The sequence below is a fragment of the Pteropus medius genome, unplaced genomic scaffold (genome assembly GCF_902729225.1).
Source record: "Pteropus medius unplaced genomic scaffold, Ma_sr-lr_union100, whole genome shotgun sequence".
Lineage (NCBI taxonomy): Eukaryota > Metazoa > Chordata > Mammalia > Chiroptera > Pteropodidae > Pteropus > Pteropus medius.
The window spans coordinates 38,390-54,849 of NW_024347865.1; the positions used below are offsets into that span (position 1 = coordinate 38,390).

The window sequence follows — 16,460 nt, forward strand, 5'->3', positions numbered from 1 at the left end:
TGATGAGGAAGGAAGCTTTCTCCCACTGGTCTTCTTCAGGAGGACCTAGTGGTGGTCTAAGAAGAGCCTGCAAGCAGGTGAGAACTTACCTTGTGTCTGAGGCTCTAATTCTCTACCCGCATACCGGCCCACACTTGGGCTTCAGCAACTGGTTGGAAATTTTAGCAGAAATCTTTACCCTCTTGTCTTGGTAGTGCTGCTGTCTTACCTAGTGCTATAGGTGAACCAGTGCTTCTGTCCACCTCTCTTAGATTTCAGGCTAGTTGGTTGCCTGTGACTTGAGCTCTCTGATAGGTTCAAGAAAGTTGTTTTTGTCAATTACTCAGTCTTATTGCTATGGTAGCAGCAATGCCTTCTAGATTTCTATCCAAAGCAGAAGCTGGAGACAGAGTTCTTCCTAAATTACAGTGGTTCTTAGAATTGTTTATTGCACTTTATCTTCCTCTTTTCTGTAAATTCGGTGAGATCAGAGACTACACGGAGCCTGTTCAGTGTGACTTCCTTTAAGGCTAGCACTGTGCTGGGCAGAAAATAAGCATTCAATATGCTTGTTAAGTCTATATGACAATATTAGGGCAAATACTCTCAGGTAGATTATGTATGGTCTCTGAGCCCATTTGGCTGTAGGTTCCTATGGGCTGCTTCCTCTCACCCTCAGAGTCAAAGTTGCTACTTCTGAAATTCGCCACACTCCAGCTGTCTCTACTCAATGGAGAGCACAGTGCCACGCATTCATGGAGAATTTTACAACAGGCAGTTCCTAGGCATCTGGGTCCGCCTGAGGTTGTACTCTTAGATTCTGGGGCAGAACAAAAGGAGTGTGTGTGTGAGGATAAAAGATCACCTTAGGAGACCGATGCACCTGTCAGACCTTCAAAAGACACCTTGTCCCAAGGGGGTAACTTCTGAAATATGAACTAGAGGGTAAGGTGAGCATACTGGAAAGGCAGGCACTAGGTAGGCAGTAGCCAAGGTAAGCAGATCCTGAATGGCCAAACATCCCTCCCCTAAGTTTCTTTCGTAAGTCTCTATTGCTCTCAGGATAAAGTTCGAGTTCCCTAGCCTGGCTGTGAAGAATCAGTCATGTGATCCCAGTTACTTATCTAGAAGAAAAATCTACCTCAGATGCTCCCTCCTTTCATCATGTAGCCCACAGTGCCTATTGCTGATTCATCCCTCAGGTTTCAACTTAATGCCATGAAGTTTATAGTTGATGACCCACCCCTGTGTGTTGCCAGGTACTGAGCAAGGCTCTCTACCCAAGGTGTTTTCTTTTTCATTTCCTGTTTTTCTTTGTATCCACTCTGGTTATACTAAGAGGGCAATTTGGTAGAGTACGGGCTTTACCAATAAAGAGTCCAGTTCTGATTCTTGGCCCTGCCAGTCACTAGTTGTGTGATATCAGATAAGTATCTTCATTGAATGACCAGTAGATTGATACTTATCTTACAGAGTAGGAACCCTTTAGTGAGCTAGTCATGGAGCTTCCTTTTGGGGGCACAATCACATTCTTTATCCTCTTAGCAATGGGAAACCTGAACCACCACCAAGTAGGCTGGCTGCATAGTCACTGGTAATGCTGAGAATAAAAAGCAGAACTGTGGATCTAATAATAAAACATGAGAAAGAAAGCATCCATGCTAGGCGTTTCCAATGTCAGTTTAAGGAACCCACACATATGGATCCTAATGTGGTTTATTTGAACAGGAAATATATATTTTTTAATGATAAGGACTTTATTATTTGTTTGTTTGTTTCTTTGTTTATTTAACGCCTATAGTACCTGGTCTTCCTAGGTGATTTCCCATCCAAGTACTAACCAGGCCCGACCCTGCTTAGATTCTGAGATCAGACAGGATCGGGCGTGTTCAGGGTAGCATGGCCGTAGACCGAACAGGAAATATTTTTAAATTAAAATCAAAGGTAAAAAGTTCTCCACAGCTGAGCTCGATGTCCTCTGCGCCATGAGAAGCAGCTATTTACCATTTCTTTCCATTTCAAACTATTCGGGAATGTTTATGAACAAGAAAAACTAATCAATGGTGAGGGAAATCAGAATAGTGGCTACCTTGGGAAGATATGGAGGGGATTTCTAGAAGAACTAAAAATGTTTTATGTCTTAATTGTTTAGTTACATGGTCTTATACACAAAAATTCATCAAGCTGGGAACTTATGATCTGTGCATTTCATGCATCTCATTGAATATGAGAACTATCTAGTTTGAAAATCTTTTCCATATATGTATTTTTTGCCTTTTTCCTGACTTGTATTTGTACTATCTGGAGAAATGAAAGAATAATGGGGAAAAATAGGATTTTATTTATTTTAGCTTCTCAGAGAGAAGAGGCTGACACTTGGGTCAAGGGAAGCACTTGGAGCTTATGTGGAATTTAATTTTTTTTCTACCCATTTGGTTATTGCTACAGGATTAAATCCCAGAAAGCTATGGCCTCTCCCTTCCCAAATATGTTAAGAAAGATCGGATATGGTTAATCCATTGGCTCTTTGTAGACCATTGGCTCATTTTAATTACATTAGTGTACAATTGAGGAGGACTTCCTTGAGATATCAACTTTATTATTTTTCCTCTCTGGTGCCTGGTGGAATAGCTAACACACAGTAGGTGCTCAATACATGCTTTCTAATTTGTTTCTTCATTTTGAAGAAACATCACTTATGTAGCCTTGGTTCTTATTATTTTACTATGGGAAATGCGATTTCTGACTAGTGGCCACGTTTGACAGGCATCTTCTGTATATAAAACATTGGCCTAAATGCTACGGAGATTGTAATAGAAGTAGAAATCAAAGTTGATGCCTTCACAGAGTTTAAAGGTAGTTGTTTACACACAATACACTTAAAAAGAGCTTATGATATAGACCAATATGTAAAATCACATATTAGCTATGATGCTAGAGCTTATTTATTTTCTATTCTGGGTGTCACATTTTAGGAAAGGGCATATTGAGAAAAGGAAAAAGAAATTGCTTGAATTGCTTAGAATTCCAATCTTGAAAGGAAAAATTTGGAATAGATTATTGGATACAAATTCAGTCATAACTGATTTCATTCATAGTTGAAAAGAAGCTGATTTCAAACCATAATATACTGTGTTAGTGGATTAATACTACTACCACTAAGTGGTTAACACTTACTGAGCACATACTATGTGGTAGTTAGTTACTCTGCTAAGTATTACTCTGCAAGTATTAACTCATTTAATCCACACAGCAGACCTGTGTGGAAAGTGGTTTTATCCCAATTTGATAGATGAAGAAATTGAGGCACAGAAAAGCTTAGTAACTTGCCCAAGGATACATATATAGTAAGTGATGAAATAGGATTCAAACCCAAGCAGGCTGGCTCTAGAGCTTGTATCCTCTATTGAGATCCAAGTTATAGATTATACTAGTTTTCTGTGGCTGATATAACAAATTATCAGGAACTTTGTGGCTTAAAACAACAGAAGCAACAAAAATTTATTTTCTCACAATTCTGGAGACCAGAAGTCTGAAATTCAAGTGTTGGCTAGCAGGACCGCACTTCCTCTGAAAACTCTAGGGGAGGCTCCTTCATTGCTTCTTCCAGCTTCTGGTGGCCCCAGATGTTTCCTGGCTTGTGGCCTCATGTTCCATGAATAGGCCATATATACAAAGTGATTCCAAACACTGAGGAACTTACAGAAATGCACTCCTGGGTGGCCACAGGATGGTCAGATCTTTGCATCTTTCATCCCCCACGCTACAGGCTTCTAGCCCCCTAAAAAATGAACCTACCTGCTAGGAAAGGAATGTGTGGGTGATCAAAGAGAACAAAGAGGCCAGATACCAGGAAGCTCTGGTGCCAAGGTAAGCTGAGAGATAGATAACATTGAAGGCACCTTGCCCTGGAGGAAGGATTGATGGAAATTTTGAGACCGAAATCTGTGCACATTCTAGAGTCCACCTAGGGGAAGGGGGAGGTGGTCAATGGTCCAGGTTCATTCACTCAGAAGTTAAAATGGCAGATTAGCTTCACACAGCATCACTCTAATCTTAGCCTCTGTCTTTACATGGACTTCTGCTATGTGTGTGTCTCACTGTATCCTTTTCTCATAAGGGCACCAGTCATAGTATTTAGGGCCCACCTTGTTAATCTCGGATGATCTCTTTTTTATATCCTTAACTAATTACACGTGCAAAGACACTATTTTCAAATAAATAAGGTCATATTCTGAGGTTTTATGTAGACACGAATTTTTTGGAGTATACTATTTGTTATGGACAAAATTGTATCCCCCTAAAACTCATATGTTGAAGCATTAGCCCCTAATATAAGTGTATTTGGAGATAGAGGTTAAATGGGATCATATGTATGGGGTCCTAATCCCACAGGACTGGTGTTTTTATAAGAAGAAACACCAGGGATGTATTTGCCTGGAGGAAAGGCCACATAAGGACATGGCAAGAAGGTGGCCATTTGCAAGCCAACGAGAGAGAACTTACTAGAAACCAACCCTGCCAGCACCTTGATCTTGGACATCCAACCTCCAGAAATGTGAGAAAATAAATTTCTGTTGTTAAAGCCACCCAGTCTGTGGTATTTTGTTATGGCAGTCTGAGCAGATCATTACACTATGAAGCCCCACTACACCGCTGATCTAAAGTTGGGAGGATCCACAGACCGAGTTTGCCATACTGTCGTTCTTCATTCATCCTTTCTTATTGTATCCCATGGGGAACTCACTCAGTTGGGCAATCTCAGGGTCCTTGCACAAGCACCTAGCTCCATCACCATCTGTTGGTAGAGTCTGGGGAGGGCTTGAAAGAGTGGGCTTTCAGATTTGTCAAAGGTATTATGTTTCTTTATTGAAGAGCTGAAATTTAGGCTTGGCTTAGAGAAGATGGTTTCTTAGCTGGGGTTGGGGCTCCATTTAGGCAGGAACAGTGTGACAGAGTTCCTCGCCTTCCAATGCTCAGGTGTGGTAGTGAAGCATGATCTGGTGAGGAGAAGGAAATAGGCTGAGAAGATAATTTAGGACCACATCAGGAAGAATTCTGTTATGGGGTATATTAGTTATTAATGGCTGTATTACAAATTACCCCAAAACTTAGCAGCTTAAAACAACACATATTTATATACGGCTTTTCTCGTGTCAGGAATATGGGAGCAGCTTAGCTGGGTCCCCTGCTCAGGGTCTCTCACAAGGCTGCAATCAGGCTGTTGACTGGGGCTGTGGCCTCATCTCAAGTCTTGACTGGGGAAGGATTCATTTCCAAGCTCGATCATATGCTTGTTGGTGGGTGTTTTGATGGTCCCAGCCTATGGATAGTAATGCTGTCAACGAGGAATGCCTGAGACTCTCTCCTGGGCCCAAATTAGACATTTATCCCCCATGGACATTTCTCTGACTAGAGCCAAAGTTGTGGCTAGACCTGCCCTTGTGGTTCTTATTATGATTGTAAGATGCGTTTCGGCAAAAATCACTAGGGAACTTTGAAGAACAAAGTTTATTACTTATAGGTCCTAGAGCACGCACCACAAGCCCAAAGCAGATATAGTAAGGTTTCTGATGTGTGTGTGAGAGACAGAGAGACAGAGACAGAAGAGATCTCAGTCTCTGCTTTTATTAAGGTCTGAGGTTGGGGTGTTTAGAGTTTTGGGGTTTGTTCTTTACTGGCTAATTTAAAGCATAAGACTGGAAATTAGAGCATGGGAGGGGAGAAGGATCACTCAGTCAGGTTACACAGGACTTTCTGAAAGAAGGATCTTCATAGTGGTGGGGGCAGCCTGTTTCCTTAACTGGTAGTTTTGCTAGTAGCTGTGTCATACAGTTAGCAATATGTTTATTCAAGATAAATGTTTTTTGAAATGGATGCCTCAGCAATCAAAAAATTAGTGTCAGGCACTTACATTACAGCAGGCTTCAGTTCCTCACTGGCTGTTGGCTGGAGGTCTTCAGTTTCTTGCCACATGGCCCTCTCTATGGAGTAGTTCACAACATGGCAGCTGGCTTCCCTCGGAGTGGGTGAAAGAAAGCAAGAGAGAGAAAAGAAGATGGAATTTACATTCTTTTTGTAACCTAATCTCAGAAATGACATCCTGTCACTTTTGCCATATTTATTAGTTAGAAGTGTTAACTTAAAAATAAAAGCCTTTCAAAGTGAGAGGTAACAGCATTTATTTGAAATCTAAGAATAGCTATTTAGGGAGCACCGATTAGGCAGAAGCCCAAATAATGTTCTGATTAGGAGACAAAGGCAAGGGGTATTTATGAGAAAGGGAAGCGGAACAAATAAGGCATTTCTATCCATGCAGATAACAAAGTGATGTTAATTCTAAACAATGTGCTTAATTTTAAATCTGGTAGTCATCAGTCTTGTAGTCATAATATTTGCTTTCTTGTAAACCTTGTAAACAGTTCTTTGGGGTACAATGTTGCCCTAGGTTATATTACATTATTTTTTACAGAAGTCACTAGTCACTAGTAAGTCACTAATTTCCTCAAGGAGAAGAGATTACACAGGGCATAATGTCCAGGAGGAAAGGACAATCGAGGGTAGAACAGCTAAGAAGATTGAAGTTGTTTGGAGCAGTGGCTTCAAAGTGGGGTACGCATACCTCAGGGGGTCATGCAAGTCTACTAACGGGTGCAGCAAGAAATTCTTAAAACTTCTATTTGAATTTACTTTGATTAAAAATTAGATTGAGATCTTATTAATTTTCAATTTATGGATCGACACTGCAAATGTATAACCTATAAATAAATATATGTTATTGATACATACTCTAAAAACATTTACTATGTGTGCACCGTTGACACAGGACAATAAGCTCTAAGCTTACATCACCTCCAAATACCTAGGGAGGTGATTAAAACACTGATTCAGCTGTCAGTTCTGACCCTGGACAGCACATCTTCATAGGAGTTTCCCAGGAATGAGTAGGAAGTGAGGAAGTATGGGTATCCAGCTTGGACGCTGATTTTTAGGGGTTTGTCGATAAAGGTAAGAAAGAGCAATATGGGTGGGGCGGGGTAGGAAAATGAAGAGAATATATATATTTTTAAATTATTTAATTGAAGAAATTATTTACAATTTTTCTACTTCCCCCAATCCCCCTCCCCCCTACCCTCTGGAAGAGAATATTTTTAAGGAATAAACAGTCGTGTTCGAATGAGTTTCAAAGATCAAAGCTGTGGGGTTAAAGGTTATTTCTCTGTCTGTTCATTTATTTTTCTAACTTTTCAATAGCGAATATATACTATATTGTGAATAAAATCGTAAAGTTCTACAAGAGAAAAGAGAAAAGTAATAGGATAATTTACTAGGCTGCCGTTCTGTTCTGCTTGATAATAAAGGGACTCAAGGAGGGTATAACAAAAGTCTAACATTTACGAAGCATTTACTGTGTGCCAGGCACTCTCTCCATGTGTATAGTCATAGACTCACACACAGTTAATGAGTAGAGGCTCTTATAATTCCCATTTTGCAGATGAGGACATTGAGGCTTCCCCAATGTCACAGCTAAAAAGTATCAGAGTTGGAGGCTGTGCTCTGGCAGTCTTGCTGTGGAATTCCCCCATGCCAACATCAATGCTGTGCCACACAGGGAAAGGTAAGGGGAGTCCTGTGCAGAAAGGACATCATTAAAAAGGAGGGAATCCTCTCCTCAGGAAAAGTCAGGCTAAGAAAGTCATCAGTGACCAGATCTGTGAGTGTGACTCATGGATGTGAGTCTTAGGTCAGGAAAAAGTTGTAGGGCAAAAGAGGAAAGACAGCTTTTTCTTTTTCAGTTTTAACTAGTACTTTCATTTAACATCTCAATTAATCCTGCCAGTATCCTCATATAATAATGGCATTCTATTTTCATTTTTATTATACTCATTGTACAGTTATTATACTCATTATACAGTTGAGCAAATGGAGACTCAAAAGGGTTAAGTGACTAATCTAAAGTCACAGTCAATAAGTGGAAGAGCTAGCATTCAGATTTTGGGCCATCTAACTCCAAAGCCACTCTCCACTTGTATGTCTTGAAATAGGGAGATCACTAATTCTGGGAGAGAAATCCTGAAAGAGGAAGCAGATTTCTACTATTGTGGGGATCTGGGCAAAGGCACAGATCTGAGGACTTCCTCCTTTAGGACTCACCTCCTCCCTCCATTGGGAGAGGTTGAGGTTTCTAAGACCTGTTATCAGCTCTCTGCATATATTCTGTTTCCTTACCTGTAGTACCTGAAGTTCTATGAAGGCTTGTGGCTGTTGGTGCCTGATTCCTAGGTGATGCCCAGGAGATGGAGGGAACAAGGCTGAGCCTCAGGCTCCATGCAAAGTGCAGGAACCTGCTGTAAGGAGCCTGGGGGATGCTGTTGGGCTGCAGGACCAGAGACACCTGGTGGGGAAGCAGTGGCCAGGTGGACAGGGGTTGCCATTGGAGCTTGACTCCTATCACTTCTCTGTCTTTCTGTCCCAGGGCTTTCTGTACTGTTGCTGTTGCCATTGGGAGCTGCAGCCCTGAACCCTGCCCAGGTGAATCTGCTCAGCCAGCTCAATAAGTGACAGAAGCTGGGGAGCACATGCCAAGGTCTGGGTTCCTTCACTAAAAAGAGGGAAGTGGGGAGAGGAGGCTTATTCTGAAGGCTTATTCTTCTTCTGGGGATGAGAATCTGTTTATTCTTCCTCGAATTCCCAGTTTGTTGAGCCCTTCTTCTTCTGACGGAAGCCACCCCTCCCCTCCTCCATTCTCTGGTCCCAGCTGACAGATGGAATTCTCCATTCCTAGGGGCTCCTGACCAGTCTCTAGCCCACAGAGTTCTGTGGTTGGAGGGGCCCTTGTTATTCCACCTTTTGGTGCCTCTGCCTGTCATCGTTGTCTGGATCTACATCTCCATCTGGGGAGACCCCCAGCAATCCCATGATAGGCTGTAAAGTAAAGAGACTGGAATGTAGTGGAGGGGCACATCACAGATTGTGGGGCTTCTGGAGTCCTCAGCCCTGGGAGCAGCACAGAAACACTTTTTCAAGAGAATACAGGTCAAAGGAAGAGTGAAGGGAGCAGGGCAATGGTGGTGTCATGGTGAAGAGGTATAGAGTGAAGAGCTCGGGCTTTAGAACTAGAGGACACTGGTGGTCTCCTCCTCCTCCTCTTCTTCTCCTCCTCCTCCTCCTCTCCTCCTACTTCCTTTTTCTCCTCTCTTTCTCTCTCTCTTGCTCTTGCTCTCACTCTCCCCGCCCCTGCTTCTTTCCTTCTCCCCCTCCTCCTCCTGCTCTCTCTCTCTTCCTATTCACACACACAGACACACAGAGGAAAGTTCATGTGAGGACATGGTGAGAAGGCAGCCATCCACAAACCAAGAAAGAGCTCTCATCGGAAACAAACCCTTCCAGCCTTCAAATCTTGGACTTCCAAAACTATGAGAAAACTATGAGAAAATGAATTTCTGTTGTTTAAGATGCCCAGCTTATACCATTTTGTTATGGCAGCCCTAGCGGACATGTACAAAACAAAGAGAATGTAAAAAGTGTAGGCAAAGAAAATCACCATAATTCCACCACGCAGTCTACTAGAAAATTTTTTTTTGTTGGGTGTATGTTTTTCTCATCTTTTAAAACATACCAGGAATATCTTCCTTTTATCAATAAATATGAATCTAAAACTATTTTGAGTCTTGTTGAAGAATAAGAACACCTTTAGACCTGCCAGGATTTAGGGATGTTGGTGTAGCATGAGGGAGAGCTTTGGGCTGATAAAATAATTAAGTATCTTGACTGCAGTGAGTGTTACGGGAATCTACATGTGAAAATATGACATGGAGCTGAACACACATTGTACCAATGTCAATTTCTTGGTTTAGATATTGGACTATCGTTACATAAAAATGTAACCCTTGCAGGAAGCTGGGTGAAGGATATACAGTTTCTCTTAGTATTGTTTTTGCAACTTCCTTTAAACCTATAGTTGCTTCAGAATAAAGAAGTTTGTTAATAGATACTATATAAGCCTGTTCACTCTGAACTAAGTTCCTGTAGGGGCAAAAAGATCAGTCAAGTGTTTCTTCATGTTTGTGAGGTCTTCTCATATAAAAGGGATATCAAAATGACCCCAAGGGAGGCTTTCAGTATGAATACTAATAATTCTATGCAAATACTTAAAAATTAGAACTCTGAGTTTCAAAAAGTTAATCAGTGGACAAAACAGGGGCAAGAAAGTATCTAGACTAGCAGTTTCCTGTTACCAAATCTAAAGTACAAATCATACTTGAAACAAGAAGTCTTTGTAACATAGACCATAATAAGATGTCCTCTGTGGCTGGGATTGCTGGTGTCTGCACCATGAGAAATAGATATCTAAGGTTGCTGCCAGGTGGGTAGAATTATAATGATGGCAATGGACGACTGAAGTTATCTGGGAACTCTCTACCCAGTTTGAGAATTTTCTCTGCTCTTTGCTCTATTTCTGGTTTCCCCACTATCTCTGTAAGGGAAAGCAGGGAATAAATATTAAGAAGGGTATTAACTCAATTATATTCAGTTCTGAAAGGAGAAATTCTGAAACTAATTCCTAGGGCAAACTTGGAGACTTAACAGATTTCTCATTTTACCACCTGTATTCATCCAAATTCTCTAGGAAACAGAACCAATAGGATGTGTATATATACAGCAGATCCTCACATAATGTTGTGTTCAATGTTGTTTTGTTGTAATGATTGATGAGATGCTGTAGGAACTTAACTCTTGTTTAGAGCAATTAGCCTATGGTAGAATTTATTTCATGATATGTCATTTTGCCACAGTTCTAAGAACCTATCAAAGACATTAAGTGAGGACTTACTATACATATTATTTTAAGGAATGAGAATGTGAAAGTTGGAAAGTGCAAAATCTACAGGACAGGTTGCGGGCTGGAAACCCAGGGAAGACTTGATGTTGCATCTCAAATTCGAAGGCAATCTGGAAGCAGAAATCCTTCAAAGATCGCTTTTTTCTCTTAAGGTCTTCAGCTGATTGGATGAGGCACACTGGATTATGGAGAGTAATCTGTTTTACTCAAAATCTACTGATTTAAACGTTAATGTCACCTAGAAAACACTTTCACAGCAACATCTAGACTAGTGTTTGATCAAATGTCTGGGTGCTGTGGCCTAGCCAAATCGATTCATAAAATTAACTATCACAGTATCTAATCTATTTTTTTTTCCAAAAGAGTACATAGCCAAAGTTTCTGAAAACTAATGTGCTAAAGAAAACATCATTCTTTAGTCTATAGGATCTGTGTGTCATGGAATGATTTGAAGGATACTAATGGTGATATATAGTAAAAACTTATATCAGCAAGGTGGACATAATTTTGATTAGCATTTTAAGTGAAAATAGGCACATTCCCTATCATTTGACCTGGGAAATATGACTTTTTAAGAGACTGGGCACATTTTGGAGAGAAAAGGCTTAGTCTTTGATTTCCAGTAAAGTACAGGAGCCTCGAGGAATCTGCTGGAAAGCTGAGGGCTGCAGGGCTAGAGCCACCTACTAAGGGGACAATGGCCATGCCAAAGAGGTTGAAATTGGAGCTCAACTTTCCTCTCTTGGTTATCTCTGTCTTTCTGGCCCAGGACATTTAGCGCTGCTACTGTTGACACTGGGCCATGGAGGTGAGTCTGCCAAGCCAGCCTCATTAGTAATGGAAAATGGGGAGTGCATGCTGGAGTGTGGGACCTCTCACCAACAAGAGGAAAAAGGAGGCTTGTTCTGCAAGTGAGGCCCAGTGATGGTCCTCTAGAAATGAGGAAAGCTATTTGTTTTTCCCTGAATGTCTAGAAATTTTTGAGCTCTTCCTCTTCTGATGGCCGACACCCTTCCCTACCCTCCCGTCCTCTACTCTTGGACCACGAGCTGGCATTCTTTATTCCTTAGGCCTTCCTATCATGGCTTTGGTCCCCAAGGCCTGTGCTCAGTGGTGCCCTCAGCACTCAACCTGTGTCAATGCCACCACCTGTCGCTGTGCTCCAGGTTTCATTTCCTTTGGGGAGATCATCACTAACCTCCTGGAGATTTGCGAAGGTACAAACTTGGGGGTGGTGGAGGGGCATACAGAAATTGCGGGGAGATTGGTTGGAGAACATCCAGAGTTATCATCCCCGAGAGCAGCACAAAAGCACTTTGCCAAGGATCAGCGAGAGAGGACAACTCAGGGGAATGTGAGGGAAGTGGGCAGTCAGGTTTTCATGATCAGTGGGTAGATTGTTGAGAGCTTATACAGCGGAGCTGGGCTATGTGGATTTGAAGTCTAGCTCTGCCACTGACTGGCTCTCTGACATTCATGAAATTATTTCTCCTCTCTTTGCCTCCGTTTGCTTGTCTGTAAATTGGGGATAATTAGTTACCTACCCCACATGGATGGTGTAAGTTTTAATAGTTACCTGTATGAAAAAAAATGAAAGATGAATACAAAGCAAATTGTCAACAAATTGTAGCTATTACTATTGTTACTGCTATTATTATTAATTCATCAGGAATTTTACCCACTCACAATTATGTTTTCCACCTCATTCTCACAGCAGTCCCTTGAGGCAAGCAGAGCTCAGATCGTTTCTTCAGTGATAAAATTTGGGCTCTAAGAGATTGAGTGGCTTGTCCAAAGTCCCACAACTAATAAGGTGGTGTAATCTAAGGTCTAAATCCAAGATGTTCGTATTCTTCAACAATACAAGATCACAAAAAATATTATACTACTTAAAACTGGTTAAGATAGTAAATTTTATGTGCATTTTACCACAATTAAAAAATAGAAAAAAGGAAATTATACAGTTTTGCACCAAGAAATAGTCCTCAACTCAAAATAGTCTTAGATGCATATTTATTGATAATAAAGAAAACATTACCAATATGTCCAAAAAGAAAAAAAATACTCCTAAAATTTTCAGTAGTCTATATAGTAGACTTCTGGGTGATTTTATTTGTTTCCTTTATTTTGCATTTTCTTTGTTTTCTAAGTATCATGTGTTATCTAACATTTGAGAAAAAGAGGATTTTATCAGAGAAAATAAAAAGATGTTGAGACTACTGCCCAGTCCATCCATGACCCTGGGGGTATTCCTAAAGGGTCCTTGTGCATTTGCATGTCTGTCTCATGGAGATTTATAGACTGGGTGGAAATGTGTGGAGATCCTGCTGCTACTTTAACTGGATCCCAATCCTTGCTGGGAGCACACTTGTCAGGTTGAGGAATCTCCCATCATTGTGTCCTCTGTCCTGCATACCTTATTTCCAACTCTCCCTGACTCCACTCCACCCCATCCTGTCAAACTTGAAGGCAGGTCTCCAGCCATTGTCACCATCTAAGAACAGAGGAGGAAAGTCCCAATGCCCAGGTGGGGGCTAACCATGAATGTCTTAGGGGTCTATTCCTTCTGCATCCTGTCCTGTCCTGGTGCTGACACCACAACCTGGGCCTGGGAACTTAGAAAGGAAATCCACAGGTATGGAGAAGAAACTCTGATCTGGGGGAGACCATTGGCCTGCCCGTCATGACACTGAGTTCTTTCAGGTTCTAAAGTCTCTGGTCCCCTGATTGGTATATACATGACCTAAGATTCTGTCTCTGCAATGTGGTTAATTCTTGTGTTGCTGGTTCTTATTAAACTGTTGTCTTTAGTGAACTGTGTCCAGATCCTGCTCAGTAGGTGCCTGAGCTACCAAAAAAAGACATGGCTTATGGGAATTTTACTCTCATATTTAGAGAACAGGGAGAGGTAAGATGTCAGAAAACACTCCCAGTGACTCAGCTGTCAGCAACTTCATGCTGCTTCCTCATTTCACATATATGATGGGCTCTGATAAAGGGGGACTTCTCCAAGGGGTGGAGATAGCAATACTTTCCCAGAGACATCCTGGGGCACTGGAAAAGACTTGACAGTGGGAGCTGTGAGATTGCCTGATGAGTGGTGTGGGGTGTACTTAGGCCACTGTGAATAATGGGTGGGGCATAGAGACTGTTAATAGGCAGGGCCCTGGCACCTGGCTTTATTCAACAGCTCTGGAGCAGCTAGATCTGCCCAGCCCAGCCTCAGTAGTGCCACACAGGAGTGAGTTGTGTCCATGCGTCCCCATGACAGGCTGGAGTCCACAGTCTCTGCTCTGTGGGAACTCACACCTTAGGGAAGCAACCATTGCCCTTTGTGTTCCAGATGTCAACGAGTGTGGAACAACCCTGACAGCGTCCTGTGGAAGATTTGCAGCCTGCCAGAACACAGAGGGGAGCTACGACTGCATGTGCAGCCCAGGATATGTGCTCGTTTCTGGGGGAACAATGTTTAGGAATGAGAGTGAGAACACGTGCCAAGGTAAAAACCATCCCGCATCTTCCATCTTCTTGTCCGTGAGATATGAGATCATTTACTCCACTTTTTGCAGGCATGAAAAGGCTGTCCTGAGCACCTACATGTCACCCACCCTCTCTGAACCCCAAGGCTCAAAACCCTCCATAGAAGGTCACTTCTGAATATTTGGAATTCCCCCCTTGCCACCTGCCATCTTATATTCATAAAACAAAAGAATGAGATGACATTCAAGATACTTCAGGAGCACACATCGTTTTGTATTCCAGAACAGCATCTGTCTTCTTTGCCACGATCAGTGACCACCAGGATAAAAGGACCATCCCCCACCAGGGCCCCCAAGGGCTTTAACACTCCAGGTATGCTCTCAGAACTCCCAGGCAATGATGGATACAGGAACCCTGCCCAGAAACATGAGAGTGGGGAGACTGGAGGGCAGGAACACCTTCCCTGGCCAGCCCTGACCCTGACCAAGAACCCTGGCACCCTGACCCCACTTAGCCACTTAGCCTCCAGCAACTTTCCCACACAAGTGACCTCCCTGACCATCCTCAATAATTTCAGTTCACCACCCAGTGACAACTCAGATGATCAGGACCCAGGAGAATATTGTGTCTGATCTGAGTGCATGACATGGAACAGAATCCCCCTGGCCCCCCATCCCCAAACTTGAAGAATCTGGTCAACAGAAGAGATTCCCACCTAGAACACATGGCAACAGAGAGCAAAATCGGGGATCACTGCCTCAGTTGGAAAGCTACATAGGTCTGTGTTCCTGGTGAGAGAGATCAAGGGGCCAGATGACAGAAACGGCTGCCACCCCCTCAACCATCAGACCCGGCTCCCCTCTCCACCAGCTAGCCTTCACCTTCGCTGGCCTTCCTCAAATGTGCGTTCTCACCACTTCCTGGCAGTCCAGGGGATATCTCCTTGGGCATCAGAAAAAGACACCCAGAGATGCCTGGCTGAATTTCAGCCCCCAAAGTCCAACACTGACCCGGTGCCACTGTCTGGTTGGCCCAGCCTGTCCAGCACTTTCTTCATCCTCCCCGCCCTAGCCCATAACCTTGTCTTCGTAGGGGGATTGGGAGTGGGGGAGGGGGTTGTCTCACAGGCAGTTCTTAGTCCATCTCTATCAAGATAGATTTGTATAATCATGGAGCAGAGAGCAGTTCCCTGACAGGGTCAGAGGGATTCTCAGGAGAACTCAGCCAGTGAGCAGCTTCCCTGGGGAAATTAAGACAAAGCCCATAACTAGGAGCCAGTTAGGTCCTGGCTGTGAAATGCATTCTTTCCGCTGCACTCGGTTCCCAAGAAGGCCAACTCTAGCCTCTGTCCCAGTGCTCAGCCTGGAGCACAGGCAACTCTGTGATGTTCTCCCACCTCAGCTTGGAGCTTCCCAGGAAAGCTAAGGGCACTGGGGGTGGCAGACAGGTAAGACTCAAACTGAGTTCATTCACACCTGGACAAGAGAGCATCCAGGTTACCACATTCACCCATAAGACGCCTCCATGTGAGTAAAAAAAGGTACCCCTAACACGGAAGGAAACATTGGGGCCTTCCAGATGTTTCTATTCCCATTCCAGGGTTCATGAAGTACCAAATGACAATCTGGGAAGCAACCTCGCCTCACCTGGCCTCCGACCCTTTCTCCAAAACACACGCACACACACACAGGCACGCATGCACGCACTCACGCACGCACACACACACACGTACACCTAATGAACCATTGTTTTATCTGCACCAGGAATCTCATTCCCCACCTGGACCTCACCCCCTGGAATCAACAGCAAGGTGAGTGGCTCCAGGAGGGACCAAGAAGTAGGAGATACCGCCATGCCTCCTGCAGCACCCACCCATTTTCCCCAAGTTCCCCCATTCACCTGTGAGTCTCTGACTACCTCATCTCCCCTCTCCCCAGGGGTTCTCCCACTTCTTAAGAAAAATCAATGATCTGGGCAGAGACTACAATTCAGCCTCAACCCTGGACACTATACAGGTACAGGCTGGACCCAGGGGTGGCAGGTGGAGGCATCCCATAGAGGCCTGAGTAAGCCTTGGTCTTGGAGCAGAGACCCCAGCACAGTGGAGCCCTGCTCCGAGGGCCCAGCTTCTCCTGCAGTGGGTGGGAAGAGTGGACAC

At 43.2% G+C, this 16,460-nt stretch overlaps 1 protein-coding gene and 1 pseudogene across 1 annotated transcript; one reads left to right on the plus strand and one right to left on the minus strand.

Annotated features, from left to right (window-relative positions):
* Nucleotides 1-1,771: 1,771 nt before the first annotated feature.
* LOC120615740 (uncharacterized) lies at nucleotides 1,772-1,890 on the minus strand (annotated as a pseudogene).
* A 9,981-nt stretch (nucleotides 1,891-11,871) lies between these two features.
* LOC120615735 (adhesion G protein-coupled receptor E5-like) lies at nucleotides 11,872-16,444 on the plus strand. The gene is made up of 5 exons (XM_039878921.1): nucleotides 11,872-12,039; nucleotides 14,166-14,321; nucleotides 14,585-14,674; nucleotides 16,066-16,112; nucleotides 16,240-16,444. Exons 1-5 carry the CDS (start codon nucleotides 11,904-11,906, stop codon nucleotides 16,366-16,368), a joined length of 558 nt encoding a protein of 185 aa, XP_039734855.1. The 5' UTR covers nucleotides 11,872-11,903; the 3' UTR covers nucleotides 16,369-16,444.
* Nucleotides 16,445-16,460: the final 16 nt, after the last annotated feature.

Coding starts and splice junctions, on each gene's coding strand:
- LOC120615735 (XM_039878921.1), top strand. CDS start 11,904: ATGGCTTTGGTCCCCAAGGCCTGTGCTCAGTGGTGCCCTCAGCACTCA. Junction 14,675..16,065: donor CAAGGGCTTTAACACTCCAG/GTATGCTCTCAG, acceptor TATCTGCACCAG/GAATCTCATTCCCCACCTGG. Junction 16,113..16,239: donor CCCCTGGAATCAACAGCAAG/GTGAGTGGCTCC, acceptor CCCTCTCCCCAG/GGGTTCTCCCACTTCTTAAG.